Source organism: Salmo salar, chromosome ssa15 (genome assembly GCF_905237065.1).
Source record: "Salmo salar chromosome ssa15, Ssal_v3.1, whole genome shotgun sequence".
In the NCBI taxonomy this organism is placed as follows: Eukaryota; Metazoa; Chordata; class Actinopteri; order Salmoniformes; family Salmonidae; genus Salmo; species Salmo salar.
In genome coordinates this window covers 34594135-34613420 of record NC_059456.1, presented here as the reverse complement: position 1 = coordinate 34613420, position 19286 = coordinate 34594135, and the positions used below count along the sequence as shown (strand labels likewise).

Sequence of the window (19286 nt, the reverse complement as noted above, 5' to 3'; positions counted from 1 at the left end):
TTGGTTGGGGAAACTATTCAAGAGATATACAACACCTTCCTGGCTCCCATATAACTCAAACCCAAGTCAGACTCACTTAAACTTAACCTATACGTAAACTAACGAATACAGATTTTATATTTATTGCATTTATGAAGGTAAAACCTGCAATATATGTTTTTCTACAAAGTAAAAAGACTAAAAACCTGTATGACTCTAGTGTTACCTTACTACAATAACCAGTCCTCTTTGGTCATAGGCCTCCAGTGCCTCCAGAAGTGTCACTCACTAATACTAGAACAAACAACACTGAACTATAGGCCCGCCTACACCAAAGAGGCTGGGAGACTATAAGGACACAGCTGGCGCTTAAACCAACTAGCAAAAACCTAAAACGGACCCTTAACCCTAACCTTAATCAAACCCATAACCCTGACCCTAACCCTAACCCAAACCTTAACCTAATGTTTTATAAATTAAATATCGGTTTGGGCGTCAGGCGCCTGCGTGTCCTTATAGCCTTTTCCAGAGGCATCATACGGTTTCCATCCTCTCTGCCTGCCTGCCTACCTACACTGTAGGCTACTGTACTGAATAGACTCCAAGGATCTGCTACCACCTGCTGGTAAGTGTCCCCCCAGCGAAATAATGAATGTGGAACCCAGAATGGTGGAACCAGATGCTTGATGTTCTCCGGGCCACACGGGTTCGCTGTGCAATTTCCAGCTACCATGATAGAACTTTCTCGCTCTCCATTAAAATTGTTGGACGAACTTCACCGTTCCCAGGGTTGATTATGTCAAACATGGGGGCACGCGTTGCACGGTTGTTTAGGAATTTTAACTTAGAAAACCGGGTACATCGTGAGATCGGGAAGGCAAAACCTGAAGCGGCACCTCGACATCAGACCCACATTGATCCTGTTCAGAGTACACAGGGTGAGTACATACATAGGACTTTATGTCATTGCATTGAAGTACTGTTGACTAGCTACAGACAGTACTTCGCTAACTCAAATCGGAGGGTCATCAAAGTCAGGTACGCCTGCCAGGCTAGCAAGTAACGTTAGGTAGCTAGTAAAGCTTACTCTGTACTGGGTGGTGTTTCGTACAGCTTAGTTAACTGATTTGAAACCAAGGTTTAAGTGTGGATGAATATGTGGTGACTATCAGTTTTCCAATCTGTTGCAAGCACAAAGATGGCTAGCTATTTAACGTTACCTAGTTACCAGCAAAGATTCCTAGTGTGGCAGTGTGCAAATTACCCATTCATCACTAGGGTTCACCCTCTACCTCCATGCTCGGGCTGATTCTGTTTCCTTCAGTTACTGAGATCTCTGATGCCATCCACAAGAGAAACGACCCTCTACTGGGATTCCTGAAGTCGGTTTATGTGGAATCAAAGGATCCTACAGAGGTGAGCCTAAATCATGACTATTCAATTTAAATTTCAGTGATGGATTATTTGATAGCTAGGCCTTTATCTATGTGCTTGATTATAACCCTACTCTGTTTGATCCTAACAGGCTCCAAAGGAGGTGACTGAGGAGAAAGAGGAGCGCAGGCCTCTAATTTTCAGCCTACCTGGGGACCCCTATGGTATTGTTGAGATCATTGATGTCCCTAAAGGCAAACTGTCTATTATTGAGGCCCTCCAAGCTCTCAACAATCATAAGAATGCTCCCCAAACATGGACATTGGACAAGGTCGCCCTAGAGTACTCTCTTGACTTAAAAGATACTAAAGCACTTCTGGAGCATTTCATCCCCTTTGAGGTTAAGATCATACCACCAAAGATGGAGGATGCAAAGAAGATCAAAGATATCTAGGACGAAGATGCATTATTCCTGGTCTTTAAACACAACAGCCATCAGCCAAGTGTATTAATTATTTATGTTTGTTGTCCTCGTCCAAATGAAACTGCAATATTTGGAGTTCTACATACTGTAATGAAATGAGGGAGAAGCATGAGGTTTTGAGGCATGATTTGAATGCATGTTGACATTTATTATCATGAATCTTGTCCTGGAGGCAGAACTGAGCGATTTCCGCTAGATGTTAAAATTGGCTATATATTAATTAAGTTTTTTGGATATTTTGTTAGAGTTAGGTAGTAGGGTTAGCAGTTGTGGTTAAAGGGATACTTGGGGATTTTGGCAATGATGCATAAAATGGTATCCACAAGTTCATCTGCCTCTGCAGAAGTAAATAAAGGGCCACACTGCCAAAATCCCCAAGTATTCCTTTAAGGTTAGGTTTAAATCAGATTTTCTGGCTGTGCCAGCTAGTGACCACTCTGCAGAGCTGCCTCCAGGGCAAGATTCATGACAATAAATGACAACCTGCAATTTGAACCCAGTACCCTAGGGTCCAGAGCTAGACATGTTACCACTGCTCCAAAAATATGGCATCCTTGTGGAGGTGGTAATCAGTGTTATAAACACCAAGGTCGTAACAATAAAAAAAATCATATAATTTGTGACAGAATCTTTCAATCTCAATACACATTTACTAATCACATTAAAGATGAAATCTGCAGCAGGGGGAAACGGCACCACTGGCCACCCCACCATCGTTGTTATCGTTTTTGCCAAACTGCGGAGCATCAGCATAGTAAAAAATAAATCAACATATTGTGCTCCTCTATCGTGTGCAATGATGTCCGAGGGGAGAAAACGGTGTTTGCTGTTTGCAGTAACTACTTTGTTGTAATATCGCAAATGGACGTGGCTGTTTCCCCATTAAGGATTCCTGCTTTAACCAGTTAGGCCTATATTATATAGTTATGACTGATAGCTATGATGTTTGACCTGCAAATTAATTCATGATTATTGACAAAGTACTTTTATTTAAGGGCTTTATCCCTGTATGTTGAATCATAAGGCTACATGTTCACATACAACTGACCCCGTGGTAAATGGATCCCAGTTACAAAACTGGTTCTAGATGCTAGTAAGTTGTCACTTACCAGTTGTGCATCTCTCTGCAAGTATTAAGCTACTCTTCTCTTCAATTTGACATTTATATAAACAAATGTTCTGTATGTTTGTCAATCCTGTTACAAGAGTGGAAATCATTTAATATATTTGACTTGTTTTTGTCTTCCATGTGTGCCCCCAATGTGTCATGATATGTAAACCTCCAGTGTGTATCAAGTGAGGACTGCAGTTTGCAATGACCAGTGAATGTATCTCTGTGTTTGGTGTGGGGATATCCTGCCAATAACTTCTATAGTTTATATATAAATGCATTGTTGGGCCATTTCATGAAAGAGTGAATAATCAGGATGCCATTATTTACTTGTCATTAATGTTGATGAAGATGTGAATTAAAGGGATGTTTGAGAGATATTCAATACATTTGAAATGTAATTCATGTGTAAATAGATTGATTTATTATGGAAGGGGGTACCCATGTAATAAAAAAAGTATTGTAGGGTTAATACTTTGACATGGCTAACAGTGTCATGTTCTGTGGCCTACTCCACATTGTGATTAAGTTATAAACTCTTATTCATGAGTAGCGGGTTCTTTGTTGATTCAGTAGCAATTTTGTGAGGTTACTTTGGTTTGATGGTCTCAGTTTTCACAGCTTGCTGCAAATGCACAATTTTTGCAAAATAAAGGACATTGTTTTTAAAAGTTGTTTTAATGTAGGCCTTTTTTATGGCAAGGAAATTCCAGAATGTTCCTCAGCAGTTACCAGTCTTCCTGTTCCAATGTGTGTTCCCATTTTACAACCGGATGTAACTAGAAGGAATGTATGTGATCTATTACGTGCACAGTATTTATAATATAAGTCTTTCCAAAGCTTGAATGTGTGAATGACATGCTTGGATTGAGTTATTCACACTTATTAACAGCTTCTTGGATACTGCTGAGTTCTCTCATCGCTCCTCTCACCATTACTAAGTGTAGTTTCTGAGATGGTGGCAGAGAATAGAGCACTGCTAATACAGAGGCACTGACCTTGCTATTATCTATTTAACACCGACTTAAAAAAAATAAAAAGATATAGTGTAACTTGCACAGCGTTTCCCAAATTAGGGGTCGAGACACCATGTGGGGTCGCCCGATTTGAAAATGGGGTAGTAAGATGTGTAAAAAGCAGTTGTAAACAGCTGTAAGTAGCTATTATTAGTGGAACATCTAATGACCAAACATACACTGAATGGAATCTTGTTGTAACAGTTTATTTTTCAGAGAGTGTTTGATGATGATTGTATACAATATAACAATACAACCCCTATCGCACGTGCCCTGTAGGCCTAGTCATGCAACCAAACATTTACGCCTCTTTATGGCCATTATCCATTTCAATTGGAGCTCGAGATAATGGGTGTGCCCTAACGGAGAACCGTACCCAATCCTGTCCATACTGCTGGATGACGACAGAGATTTTAGTGACGCAATATTAGAGCCTACGGTGGACCCCGACAGTGGAAATCAAAATGATCGTTCTCAGGATAACAGAAAGATTAGGGTAGAGCTATAGGAAAGAATATCAAATGACAGACAATCAACTTGTTTAATGCCCGTTTTGAGTCATGATTTTGTCTGGTAGGCCAATAGGCCAATCCAGCAGTTTTTTTTATTTTGCTGCGAAATCAATTCCCTGCTAAACAAAGCTATAACGATACGCGGAGGAGCTACATTTTACTTCACAGCTTTTGTTGAATTGTGTAGGTGGCTTTCGCAGTTTGTCGCTCTGTAAACAATAGTATTTGATTAGACTTGTTAATTAGCGTGCAATGATAGATGAATACACCTCGAATATGTAGTTGTGACGTCTGACTTCGAGGAATTACAAAAAGCATCTGGACAGCGAGATGGATCAACAGAAAGACTATATGAAACAAGCAGCGTGAAAGGGTCTGTCTTAACTGAAACCCAATAACGATATTGGTCAACCTGAGACTTTGGAAGGAAAAAGGTAATTTAACTTTTTCTAGACCGAGGATAATATAATCGAAATAAATACTGATAAGTGGTTTCAGTTAATACAATGTAAACATTTAAAAACAATTCTGTTTTATTAAATTAATATTAGGCTATTATCAAACAAGCATAATAATAATAATACTGTTATCAAAAATATCCAAATAGGCTTATAATTTGAATGTGTATGGGTTTGTTTCAGTGTCTGTATATCGCAGAATGTATAGGCTATGAAATTCTATAGCCTCACAATCAATAATTTCCTGTGATGAGATACTCTTTAAATAGGCCGGAACATAATGGCTGACTGTAGGCTATAATTGCAGAAAATGCATCAAAAGGAACGTTTATACATTTTAATCACTGTAGTCATGTCGTTTAATCACTAATTTCTACACCTCTTACCATGTTAAAGTGGACTACTATTATTTGTAACTTTACAAATGTACGAATTACTCGGCTTTATCATGTTTTATTTCCCCATTTGATAACTGAACAACATTATCCAGCTCAGTAACAAATGTGTAATTCAAATTCCTATTTAGACACTCCAAAAGATAAACGCAATTTCCATTAACAGCATAACTTTTGCGTCTCTTAGAATCATCTAAGGCTTTAAGGACCATATGATACATCAACATGATCATTCAAAATAGTATGACACATTCGTTTATTTGCAGTGGTTAATGAAAGGCTCAACATCGTTTTGAAAGAGATCCAAAGCATTCAGATAGGTAGGCCTAGTGGCTGGCAGCAGGTCCCTGTTGCTAGGTTCCACAACTACTTAACATGCAGTGTTATCATTGACTTGCAAGGTACCAGGCAGTTCCTTCTTACCAGTTACTATGGTTTCTGTGGATATGTACAGTACCAGTCAAAAGTTTGGATACACCCGTCCAGGATTCTTCTTTATTTTTACTATTTTCTACATTGTAGAATAATAGTGAAGACATCAAAACTATGAAATAACACATATGGAATCATGTAGTAACCAAAAAAGTGTTAAACAAATCAAAATATATTTTATATTTGAGATTCTTCAAAGTAGCCACCCTTTGCCTCGATGACAGCTTTGCACACACTTGGCATTCTCTCAACCAGCTTCATGAGGTAGTCACCTGGAATGCATTTCAATTAACAGGTGTGCCTTGTTAAAATTACATTTGTGGAATTTCTTTCCGTAATGCGTTTGAGCCAATCAGTTGTGTTGTGACAAGGTAGGGGTGGTATACAGAAGATAGCCCTATTTGGTAAAAGACCAAGTCCATATTATGGCAAGAACCGCTCAAATAAGCAGAGAGAAATAACAGTAATAACAGAGGAGACTGTGTGAATCAGTGCTTCATGGTCGAATTGCTGCAAAGAAACCACTTCTAAAGGACACCAATAATAAGAAAGAGAATTGTTTAGGCCAAGAAACATGATCAATGGACATTAGACCAGGGGAATTATGTCCTTTGGTCTGATGAGTCCAAATGTGACATTTTTAGTTCCAACCTCCGTAACTTTGTGAGACGCAGAGTAGGTGAATGGATGGTCTCCGCGTAAAGCATGGAGGTGGAGGTGTGATGGTGCTTCGCTGGTGACAAGGCACACTTAAACAGCATGGCTTCCACAGCATTCTGCAGCGATACGCCATCCGATCTGGTTTGCGCTTAGTGGGACTATCATTTGTTTTTCAACAGGACAATGACCCAAAACACACCTTCAGACGGTGTAAGCACTATTTGACCAAGAAGGAGAGTGATGGAATGCTGCATCAGATGACCTGGCCTCCACAATCACCTGACCTCAACCCAATTGAGATGAGTTGGACTGCAGAGTGAAGGAAAAGCAGCTAACAAGTGCTCAGCATATGTGGGAACTCCTTCAAGACTGTTGGAAATTATTCCTCATGAAGCTGGCTGAGAAAATGGCACAAGTGTGCAAAGCTGTCATCAAGGCAAAGGGTGGCTACTTTGAAGAATCTAAAATCTATTTTGATTTGTTTAACACTTTTTGGGTTACTACATGATTCCATATATTTTATTTCATAGTTTTGACAGTTGCATCAGCTGCATCCTGAAACAGTCTTATTCTACAATGTAGAAAATAGTAAAAATAAAGAAAAACCCTTGAATGAGTAGGTGTGTCCAAACTTTTGACTGGTACTGTACATGTACTCTAATCTCTTTCTAGCTCTACCATCACATGCTTTAAATGACTGTATTCTGCTGAATATCTGAAAATGGAAGAATACTGGCCTAACCACCAATTCATGTTTATTCTATTTGAAAGTGGTAAGTTAAAAGGTTGCTTTTATGGGTCAGCCGTGTGTGCATAGCTGCCAAATGGCTTTTGGGTCATTCTGTATGAAAAGGGGACAGATACTGTAGGCCATGATTTTCCCTGAAATTTAGCTCAAATAATTGTTTTTTGGATTACTGAAAACCACAGTAATGACGGAATGGCCCATATCCTCCATTTCCCTCGCTATTTGTATCAGGAATTATGTAGAAACAACATTGTTTCCACGTCACTTTAATTAAATAACGTGGAATAGATGTTAAATTGATGTCTGTGCCCAGTAGGAATTAGAATACAAGACTGCTACACAGTGCAGAATTGGTGTGACTGTATCTATCAACAATGCCTGCCATAGTATCCTCATGAGAGGAGAGCAGAGCATTATGATCAATCAGTGTCAGTGATAGGAGGCAGACCTAGATTTCAGTCTGAGGTTTGTTTGCACACATCCTTTCGGTCTTAATCAGAATATAGCCGTGCGTATTCTAACCCTGTTGTCAAGGTAAGAGGAGGAGCACACAACCCACCAGTCATTGTATTATCGCCTAATAATACATTTGTTCCTGTTCTATTCTGGCTAGCCAGTTTATCTCATTAATTAACCATTTTACTCTCTCCCTTGGTGAGGTGACTGACAATTCTATTGATGCATAATGGTAAATAGATTGAAACCTTGAGGCAAATTCTGTCAAGCAACAGCCATCGCACAATCATATCCTCCGTGCAGTGTACAAATTACTGTTAATGTAGAAAAAAAGCAGGCCAATTTACATTTTACTGCAAGTTATTTAATAGGCCTTGAATCCGCTTTATCACTTTGAATGCATCACTTTGTGTTTAACCCACATAGAATTACTAAAAATAGAAATGAGAGAGAGCACATTTGAAAGTGCTGCAGGAATGTTAGAAAATCACACTAAGACAGAGAAATAGTAATGGCGCCTTTTTGTAGGCACTAACAGAGGCTTATGCCTCGATCACACCTACAGCGTTATTGCGCAAAATGGTACACAGCATCATCTGGATGTGTGCAACAAAAGATCAACATTCACATTCTGCTACCATTTCTGTCAAGCTGTCTACGCATACAGTTTGATGCATGCGTTCAATAAATCCAACTTCTACACCACACAGAACGCACTGCAACTGCCTCTGTAATGCAATGCTGCAAGGCAAACACAACGTTCCATTGGAAATGTATATACTTTTGGTGTACCAAAATGCAATGACACTGTTGGTGTGATCGAGGTGTTGCTCCGCCATGGCTCGTTGACAATTCATGTTTTTTTGGGGGATAAACGCCTAAAATATGGTCTGTGGTAAACACATGCTTAGGAGATCTTATGTTTTCTTCTATGAGATCATATTCATCAGCTAATGACACTTTTTATGAATTTTAAAGCATATATATAATCAAAACCACACTGCTAACCTTAGTGCCTAACCCTAACCTTAAATGAAGACTAAAAAGCACATTTTTGTTTTCATACATTTTTACAATATGGCCAATTTAGACTTTGCAGCTGGCGAAACCGCTCAGTTCTGCCTCCAGGACAAGACTCATGACAATAAACATCAACCTGAAATATCTCATACATTTTTTTTTTAAACACATAAAAAACTCCCAAACCTGTGTTAACCTCAGACCTTATTTTCGGCGTTTATCCCAAAACCCCATTCTTTCACAATTAATTCCTGAATTAATGGCTGAATGAAGCAGAGGTTTCATTTTCATTTTTTAGTACTACAAGCTGGCGAGCTCTATGGATGGAACTGCTTATAGTTTGGCGGTTACAACATTTTCTGTTTGAGGTTTGCCGTGGAGCCATTCTAAATGATACCAGCCTGTCTAAAATAACAGTATCCAATGTTTATATAAGCGATAAGCCTTTTTTATTGCAGTCTTGAGTTGTTCCCATAAAAACATTGACTTGGTCAGTGACATGGTTTGAGAAATCTCTCCCTGGCATGGTTTAATTAATGCATGAAATTGCTATGACAATTTGGAGATGGAGAGCAGTGGTAAGTTAGTTGTTTGGCCTGCTTATAATAGTGTAGTAACCGGGCTTACATCTAAATAGGTAAACTCAAAGGACTGAAGTCCTTTTAGCCCTTACAATACAAGTTCTGGATATAAACCATATGCCAGACGAAGTACCAACAAATAGTCTTAGCCTTATCTAAATAAAGTACGGGAGAGTGGGGTAAGTTGAACCAAATAGGTATGATGTGCCACCCATGTTTCTAGGAAAGTATACCAAATATTTAGGAAGAGGTCATAATTTCATGGAGTCTGAAGGAATAAACCACATGGAAAAAGTGGTAAGCAAGTTAGGTCCAAAAAACAGATTTTCACCAAGTCAAATTAATTTATTGTGTTAGAGGTTTCATGATGCTTTTATCTAAACCAAAGTAGATCATTTAAATATTGTTCTATACATAATTTGGGGTCTCTATAGGCTTCAATATGAGATCCTAAACCTAGCATGAAAGTGCATCCTTGTAGCTGTGTGGGCTAATATAGTCAAAATGTTTGCCTTGGGGTAAGTTGAGCCAATGGCCATGGGGTAAGTTGAGGCGATGGCAAGTTGACCAATTGTAAGTGTTTTCTTCCCAGGTGTAATGCAAGGCATTAATCGCAGGAATACGAGGTCAAATCAAATGTATTTGTCACATGCGCCGAATACAACAGGTGTAGGTAGACCTTATAGTGAAATGCTTACTTACAAACCCTTAACCAACAATGCAGTTTTAAGAAAATACCTAAAAAAAGGTAGGGGAATAATAAATTATTAAAGAGCAGCAGTTAAATAACAATAGCAGGGCTATATACAGGGGGTACCGGTACAGAGTCAATGTGCGGGGGAGTCTTATGGCTTGGGGGTAGAAGCTGTTTAGAAGCCTCTTGGACCTAGACCTGGCGCTCCGGAACCACTTGCCGTGCGGTAGCAGAGAGAACAGTCTATGAATAGTGTGGCTGGAGTCTGATACAATTTTCAGGGCCTTCCTCTGACACCGCCTGGGGTAGAGTTCCTGGATGGCAGGAAGCTTGGCCCCGGTGATGTAATGGGCCGTACGCACTACCCTCTGCAGGATGCTCTCGATGGTGCAGCTGTAAAACCTTTTGAGGATCTGAGGACCCATGCCAAATCTTTTCAGTCTCCTGAGGGGGAATAGGTTTTGTTGTGCCCTCTTCACGACTGTCTTGGTGTGCTTAGACCATGCTAGTTTGTTGGTGATGTGGACGCCAAGGAACTTGAAGCTCTCAACCTGATCCACTACAGTCCCGTTGATGAGAATGGGGGCGTGCTTGGTCCTCCCTTTCCTGTAGTCCACAATCATCTACTTTGTCATGATCACTTCGAGGGAGAGGTTGTTGTCCTTGCACCACACGGTCAGGTCCCTGACCTCCCTATAGGCTGTCTCATTGTTGTTGGTGATCAGAAAGGCCAGCATCCCGGAGTCGCCTCTTCACTGTTGACGTTGAGGCAGGTACTATTTAATGAAGCTGCCAGTTGAGCACACGTGAGGCATCTGTTTCTCAAACTAGACACTAATGTACTTGTCCTCTTGCTCAGTTGTGCACCGGGGCCTCCCACTCCTCTTTCTATTCTGGTTAGAGACAGTTTGCTCTGTTCTGTGAAAGGAGTAGTACACAGCGTTGTACAAGATCTTCAGTTTCTTGGCAATTTCTCGCATGGAATAGCCTTCATTTCTCAGAACAAGAATAGACTGACGAGTTTCAGAAGAAAGTACTTTTGTTTCTGGCCAGTTTGAGCCTGTAATCGAACCCACAAATGCTGATGCTTCAGATACTCAACTAGTCTAAAGACGGCCAGTTTTATTGCTTCTTTAATCAAGACAACATTTTTCAGCTGTGCTAACATAATTGCAAAAGGGTTTTCTAATGATCAATTAGCCTTTTAAAATGATAAACTTGTATTAGCTAACACAACGTGCCATTGGAACACAGGAGTGATGGTTGCTGATAATGAGCCTCTATACGCCTATGTAGATATTCCATTAAAAAAAACAATCTGCCGTTTCCAGCTACAATAGTCATTTACAACATTAACAATGTCTATACTGTATTTCTGATCAATTTGATGTTATTTTAAATTTGCTTTTCTTTCCAAAACAAGGACATTTCTCAGTGACCCCATGCTTTTGAAAGGTAGTGTATGTAGATATCTTTGTTAGAAAGAATAATATATTTCCCTTGACGGAGTGATGCTGAATATGAAACACTCAATTTACCCCACTCTCCCCCATGTAGGCTAGGCATTCTAACATCTGTAAAACACACTTCTTCTGGGAAAATAAATTACCTGTGGCATTAAGGGGATACATAAATACACAAAAAATATCTCATTAAATCTTTAAATTCATTCTGTACACCAGTTCCACCAGCTGATTGGCAGAGTTAAAGTGGAGTTATCTCCAAATGGAAACCTAAAAATAAGAAACAACAACTTATGTTAGTGTTGGGAAGGCCATGTTGTTTGTAGGGAAGTGAAGTATTTACTGAGTGTGGCAAGTGCAGGGAAGATACTTGCCAGTCCCATATGAAGTTGGTAGCTTTTGGCGGTTTTACTGTCTTCTCTGTGCCCTGTGTACAGTGTCAGGGTAGGATTTTGCTGACTGACTTTTCCCCACAAGGGCCTTCCCTCCATTCCAACACTGAATGGATTAGAGGCTTTAGTGTCTCATTCACTGTAACACCAAGGCGATTTGGAGGGAAAGGATGATATCTCAATATCTGTTGATAATATCTGCTCCTTTCAAAGTGCCTAGTCATGGAGACAGTGAATTACGTGCAGATCAATGTATATATGAACGTTTCAGTTTGACAAATGCACTGAAATAAGTCATTTAATTTGATACATATTGTCTTTTGATGAATGCAACATTTTAAAACAAAGAAAACCCATTTTAAATGTATTATTATTATGGAAAAACAGACAAAACTATTTAGACATTTATGTTTCTGTGTTGCCTCCATTTCCCTCTGTCTCCCCAGGATCTCTTCTCCATGCTAAGATGCTGGCTTCTTCAGGACTAAGAAATGCATCTGAGGTATCATGTTTGGCGATAGTAGAGCTCCAGTAACGATGCCTAAACCCAAGCCTGCACCCCTTGGGGAAGAATGGTTTACTCCACTGTCGTTCCCCCTGTGGAGGCAGGGGAGACCAACAACGCCAGCCTCTGCTGCCTCGTCATGAGGCTGCTGAACCTCTCTGACCACCTCCTCCAGGGCCAGCCTGACATGGAAGACATGTCCATGCAAAACAGCTCCAATGATGTCTCCTGGTCACCTCTGGACCTGGTCACAGTCACACCAACATCTGAGGCCCAGGATAGTGTGCAGGGCGTCAGCCTACCCCTCCAGGTGTTCTTCTGCATGGCCATGGTCTCCATCCTGCTGGTGGCCTTCCTGGGGAACGTTGTGGTGGTTCTGATGGTCTACCAGCGCGCTGCCATGCGATCCGCCATCAACATCCTATTGGCCAGCCTGGCCTTCGCAGACATGATGCTGGCTGTCCTCAACATGCCCTTCGCCCTGGTTACTGTGGTGACCACACGCTGGATCTTCGGGGATGTTTTCTGCCGAGTGTCGGCAATGTTCTTCTGGCTCTTTGTCATAGAGGGCATGGCTATCCTGCTTATAATAAGCATAGATCGGTTCCTGATCATAGTCCAGAAACAGGACAAGTTGAGTCCCCACAGAGCCAAAGTGTTCATAGTCATCACTTGGACTCTCTCCCTCTGTTTCTCTTTCCCACTAGCCACAGGTCACCCTTCTCTCCAGATCCCCTCTAGAGCTCCACAGTGTGTGTTTGGCTACACCAGTGAGCCGGGGTACCACGCCTACGTGTTGCTCCTCATGATGGCCTCCTTCTTCATCCCCTTCATGGTCATGTTGTACACTTTCATGGGGATCCTGAACACCATCCGGCACAACGCTGTGCGCATCCACAGCCACCCGGACAGCATCTGCCTTAGTCAGGCCAGCAAGCTGGGCCTCATGAGCCTGCAGAGGCCCTTCCAGATGAACATAGACATGAGCTTCAAAACACGTGCCTTCACCACCATACTCATCCTCTTCTCGGTGTTCACCATGTGCTGGGCGCCCTTCACCGCCTACAGCCTGATTTCCACCTTCAGCAGCCCCTTCTACCACAAGGCCAACTTCTTTGAAGTCAGCACCTGGCTCCTTTGGTTGTGCTACCTCAAGTCGGCCCTCAACCCTCTCATTTACTACTGGCGGATCAAAAAGTTCCGCGATGCCTGCCTTGACCTGATGCCCAAGTACTTCAAGTTTCTCCCTCAGCTGCCCGGCCACACGAAGCGGCGTATCCGACCCAGCGCTGTGTATGTGTGTGGGGAGCATCGCTCTGTGGTCTGACTTGGAGGACACGGACTTCACTGCCATGTAGGTTTTGTTCGACCATTTATCCAATTTGCTCTCGCCAGCCAAATTCATGAGGAGTTGTGATTGCTGTTTCGACAAGGACAGTATATTTTAGCTGTAAATGTAGCATGTAAATTAACTGCTTCTGTGGTTTTGATTATGGTGAAAGGCAGCCAGGCTATTACATTTTTTTCATTGATATTTCTGTTTGATTGTTTTGTGCCTATTAATTAGTCTATGCCAGTCAGAATGCTGCTACATCTGCTGAAAATGTGCTATTTCAGTGTACTGCACTTAGGCCTCTCTTGAATGTAATAAATCATTTACATTTCTTACCATGTTAATACAGTCTTTGGCATTTACTTCTGGTTTGGTTTACTTCTTATGTTAGATTTTTGACTTATACTGTACTTCTGCAATTATACTATGGTTTACACATGTCATAAAAAAAGGCAAAGAAATGTAGAAAAAAATTCCTTAGCAACCCACTAATTAAAAACTTTTTTTTTGTTTATTGCTGCAGTCTATTTGTTTAGATTGACTCAACATGGCCTTGAATCCTATTTGTGTTTAATGTACCATGCACTCTAGAGACGTATTACACCAGGGTTTGCCAACTGGTGGCCTGCGGGCAGTTTTATTTGGCCCCCCAAATCTTCTTAAAAAATTCTTTCATAATTTTATTGTTGGGCATAAAAGACTAAGGACCTCAGAAAATCAGCTCCAAGAGATTTTCATTTTGGATATCTGTTCGTAAATATTCCCACGCATGGCGTGATCGAATACAAACGTATGCAAGGTTAGAAATTATGTTTTAGTCAAATATTATATGTGCTGTGGTCAATTTGCAGTCTACAAAGGATTTGTAATTATTTTCCGGCTCCCTGATCATCCGCTCAAGAAAATAATTGGCCCACGGCACATCTCTGCATCACCCAGTGGTGTCTCTTTCCTGTCAGCCCCTCCACTGAGTGGATACACACATGTGAAACGTTTCCACAGTGCAGTTTACGCATGATCTCACCATACACTTATTTCCATAAGTCCGCCTTCATCTTGGCTATTGATATTAGCTACACACTTCAATGTTGCATTGGTCACACCGCTTATAAAACAGTGTTGAATATGGTAATGGTATATTACCAGTCAGTCATGTCTGATGCCTGGACAATTTGAAGGTGTTTATGCACAAGGTTCTGTTTGATATGCTAACAGGTTTTAGTGGAATTCTCCTGATGTATTTAACATTCAACTGGGATAGATAGTAATAGGTAAACAGCTCATTTCTGTTAACGTGAACTTAAAAGACAAAAACAAAGGTCATCTCTGCAGACCCATTTGGGTCATGGTCCCAGGCATTATAGTCTAAAACGGATGCCAGACTCTGAAAGGTCAACGGGTTGATTTCCAATGTGGACATTTAGCCTCAAAGAGACGTTGGCCTCTGCAACCCTTTGTAGCTGGGCCAGGTGAATTTAGATAAAGATAAATTCAAAAGAACATAGAGTTGGACCAAGGCGATTCTTTTCAGCTTGAAGAATACAAGGCGATTCTTTTCAGCTTGAAGAATATAAGGGATGGTGTTCTTAAATCGGCTTCCTCTCTGGAATTCATTATTCTGCCAGCAGTGACTAATGAGCGTGCTAAGGGCTTTCAAGCTCACTTTAAATCATAGCTCCGAGCACTATTACTAAGCAACAGCTACTTGGGGGTGTCTCAAGAGAAGGTGGATCTAGTATTGTTCAGTAAAAGGTGTTGTTTTCTTCCTCTTAAGGAGCCTTGTGTTTAAATAACATGCATTATAGAATGTGTTGAACATAACACGAATGATATCCAATTATATGGGCAATAAATGGTATGTGATGTGTGCCATGACCTGATTATTCTATTATGTTGCAGTTGCTCCTGTGGACTGTCTACTAGCAAGATACGTAATTTCCCATGCACCCTTGAGTCATCCCGTCAGCTCTCAGGTAATGAGTCTGAAGCTCTTCTTGTGTACAGGTGTATTCTATGGAGTCAATTTGAGGACTTAATGATTTGACTTCAAACTAATAAAAACCGTAAACGAAAATAATAATAATTGTAAGCAAATGGAGAAGAAATGTGTGTTTAGATCAAAACCCCAAAATGCTAGCAAAAATATAAGAGTTGTAAACAAAAATATTCAGCAATTGTCACGTTTGTTTGATCAAATATCTTGTCCTTGCAACTGAAAAGAGATGGTGAGCGACAAGAGAAAGGAGATGGATGGCCGATGAAAAGCGATGGCGAGCAACAAGACAAAGGAAATGGATGGCCTTCGAACAGAGATGACGGGCGGTCCACTGACTTGATTACTAGAGTAGGGGCTAAAGATACAAAATCCACTGAAACCTTGGACTGGAGAAGAAAAAAAATGACAGTTAACTTTCGTGCTTGGGCCCAGGCTCTACTTCATGCACATATCTCATCCAGCTTGAGCTCTTGGTTGTTTCCATGGCAATCAGTGGCACGTGCCTGTGGATAGACTTGTGTAAGGCATGTATCCCTCCTTAGGTCGGGTCTATGTGAAAATCACCCAAGACAGACTCCCTCATCTCTGTGGTGGCGTACTGTCAGTCAAGTAGACCTATAGCAGTCAGGTGTTCGACTGCAACACAGATGATCTGCAGCAATCAGAAATAATTACTATGCAGCTAGAACCTGTAGGTTCTGTCACATTGCTTGCATCCATCCTTAATCATCAGATCAGTGTAGATGAAGGAAAGGAAGACACTTTACAATATTGAGATGCACCCACCATCTACAGTATGCTGCCAGGGGCTTTACTAAAGATCAGCTGACAGACAACTACCACATGGTAGAAAACTGACCTTCCTAAAACCCATGAAGAAAAGCATTTTATAATCATGTTTCTTCTATTACAGTGGTCTACATTCGGTTCAATCCAAAAATGTATCATTCAGCAATCTATATGTGTAGAACGTTGATTGCTACCTTCCAGTTAAATATCCCCTTTGGCATTCCCCTTTGAAAGCAGCAAATCTCATTCCATCTGGCACACACAATCCAGATAATGTAATATTATCCAAGCCACTCAGTCATCTGTTCACATGGTACCATGATGGGGGGATAAAAATGATTTAATTTACGTCTGGCATAGTCTAAAGAGAAAATCCTTTACAGATTTCAGTCTATTTTGCTGTCCAATATGAGGGAATACTCCCCTCTCACGGTGGTGATGATTATAATATTGTGCATTAGGAAGTCATGAGGCAAAAACGTAAGAGACAGATCGATGGGGAGGGGTGGTCCAAAATAGGGGAGGGTTATCAAACTTTTTTTTTACTTTGGGAAGGGTTGTGTGTTTTTTGGGGGGATACATTTGTGCTTCTGCTCGTATTTTCCCTCTAAACAATGGCTTGACTTACTTGATACACTAATAAAGTTTAGAAATGTTTGTGAAGGTTTGGTATGGCTTTAGCTACTGCAGGACTATGATATGAAGGCAGTGTGCCACAGCGCTACAACTGACTTCGACAGTTGAACTTGAGGTGAGGAAGACTTGTTCAGGCCTACCAGAGTTACTCCTATAATCTAAGAATATGCTTCTCTTTATACAAAATATTCAGACCAAAAATGTACAAATTACCCTACTTCTGCACGTCTATATCTGTGTCGTAGCATGCCACCGGCATATCTCTCTGGGGTTAGGAAAGTATTCAGACCCCCAATTAAATAGTTTTTCCCCCTCAATACTCCATAATGACAAAGCAAAAATTTGTTTTCAGAAATTTTTGCAAATGTATAAAGTGTGGCACACTGCCTTCATATATATATACACACACATTTACATAAGTTGTAAGGTGAACTTGACCCCAGTCTGAGGTCCTGAGCGCTTTGGAGCATAGAGTTCCGAGATGTGATTGTGTCGAGGCACAGAACTGGGGAAGAGTACCAAACAATTTCTGTGTGGCCTCCATCACAGTGGCCTCCATCATTCTTAAATGGAAGAAGTTTGGAACCACCAAGACTCTTCCTAGAGCTGGCCGTCCAGCCAAACTGAGCAATCGAGGGAGAAGGGCCTTGGTCAGGGAGGTGACCAAGAACCCAATGGACACTCTGACAAAGCTCCAGAGTTCCTCTGTGGAGATGGGAGGAGCTTCCAGAAGGACAACCATCTCTGCAGCACTCCATCAATCAGGCCTTTAAGGTAGGGTGGCCAGATGAAAGACACTCCACAGTAAAAGGCACGACAGCCTGCCTGGAGTTTGCCAAAAGGCACCTAAAGGACTATCAGACCATGAGAAACAGGATTCTCTGGTCTGATGAACCCAAGATTGAACTCTTTGGCCTGAATGCCAAGCGTCACGTCTAGAGGAAACCAGGCACCATCCCTACGGTGAAGTATGGTGGTGGCAGCATCATGCTGTGGGGACATTCTTCAGGGGCAGAGACTGGGAGACCAGTCAGGATTGAGGAAAAAAATGAACAGAGCAAAGTACAGAGAGATCATGGATGAAAACTTGCTCCAGAGCGACTGGGGCGAAGGTTCACCTTCCAACAGGATGACCCTAATCTCACAGCCAAGATAACGCAGGAGTGGCTTCGGGACAAGTCTCTGAATGTCCTTGAGTTGCCCAGGCAGAGTCCGGACATGAACCCGATCGAACATCTCTGGAGAGACCTGAAAATAGCTGTGCAGCGACACTACCCATCCAACCTAACCGAGCTTGAGAGGATCTGCAGAGAATGGGAGAAACTCCCAAAATACAGGTGTGCCAAGCTTGTAGCGTCATACCCAAGAAGAATCGAGGCTGTAATCGCTGCCAAAGGTGCTTCACCAAAGTACTGAGTAAAGGGTCTGAATACTTATGTAAATGGGATAGTCTTTTTGCTTTGTCATTATGGGGTATTGTTTGTAGATTGATGAGGGATAGATTTTTAAATAAATTGCTGTAAACATAAAGTATCGAAAATGTCAAGGGTCTGAATTCTTTCCGAATGCACTGTATGTTTTCTTTTTTTACTGACAAATAAAATCAACCAATCCAAACTGTGCCGCAGCCAATTGATGAATGGAAAGAGACATCTGTTACAAAACACCAAAAAGTTGAATGACATTCTGAGATTGTTGAGCCAAGCCTTCAATACTGGGTGAGCCTACAAGGTAGGGAGGGATGTATTTTCTGTTTGTTGAGCTTGACAGTCTATTTATTGTGGTGTTGAAAACGCAAACCATAATATTAAAGTGCCCAAAGTCAGTATGCTTTGTTTATTGGTTGTATGGTGCATTGACATTTGTTACATATATTTTATATTATTATAAATATGCCATCAAAATGTAGAACATCTGATTTCCCCCTAGCTGATCATTGTCTGCAGCTGGCTCTGATCGTAGTGTAAATGAAACAGGCAGGGAGAGGGAGCTCGTCTGTGGTGGCGGTGAACCCTCAACTTTCTGGCCCGTAGCCCTACGTGGTATGTGCCACACAAGTGGCAAAGTTGATATCTGCGTTTATAAACACAGGGTCGCTACAGTTATTGTTTTTCATTGTATGAGGGGCAGGGTCTTCAATTTATTTTATGACACCTTTAGTTGGACTAGCCCCCTCCCCAGTAAATTTCGATCTGTCCCTAATACAAGTTTCATGTGCAGTTGTTCCCAGTCTGTGTTATCAATGGAGGGCG

The 19286-nt window shown here is 41.2% G+C and overlaps 2 protein-coding genes across 4 annotated transcripts; both read left to right on the top strand.

The window, feature by feature from the left end:
• The first annotated feature begins 668 nt into the window (after positions 1-668).
• On the top strand, positions 669-3622 carry LOC106571326 (NADH dehydrogenase [ubiquinone] 1 alpha subcomplex assembly factor 4). The gene is made up of 3 exons (XM_014144264.2): positions 669-917; positions 1304-1395; positions 1505-3622. Exons 1-3 carry the CDS (start codon positions 776-778, stop codon positions 1805-1807), a joined length of 537 nt encoding a protein of 178 aa, XP_013999739.2. The 5' UTR covers positions 669-775; the 3' UTR covers positions 1808-3622.
• A 779-nt stretch (positions 3623-4401) lies between these two features.
• LOC106571327 (probable G-protein coupled receptor 63) lies at positions 4402-16462 on the top strand. 3 transcript variants are annotated; one of them, XR_001320909.2, is made up of 4 exons: positions 4416-4910; positions 12222-13634; positions 15513-15586; positions 15834-16462. XR_001320909.2 is itself a non-coding variant. In XM_014144267.2 (2 exons), the coding sequence occupies exon 2, from the start codon at positions 12348-12350 to the stop codon at positions 13605-13607; it is 1260 nt and encodes a 419-aa protein (XP_013999742.1). In that variant the 5' UTR covers positions 4402-4659; positions 12222-12347; the 3' UTR covers positions 13608-13957. The 3 variants fall into 3 exon arrangements, 1 of the variants encoding a protein (XP_013999742.1); XR_006759158.1 differs by lacking the exon at positions 12222-13634; XM_014144267.2 differs by lacking the exons at positions 15513-15586; positions 15834-16462 and having other exon boundaries at positions 4402-4659; positions 12222-13957.
• Positions 16463-19286: the final 2824 nt, after the last annotated feature.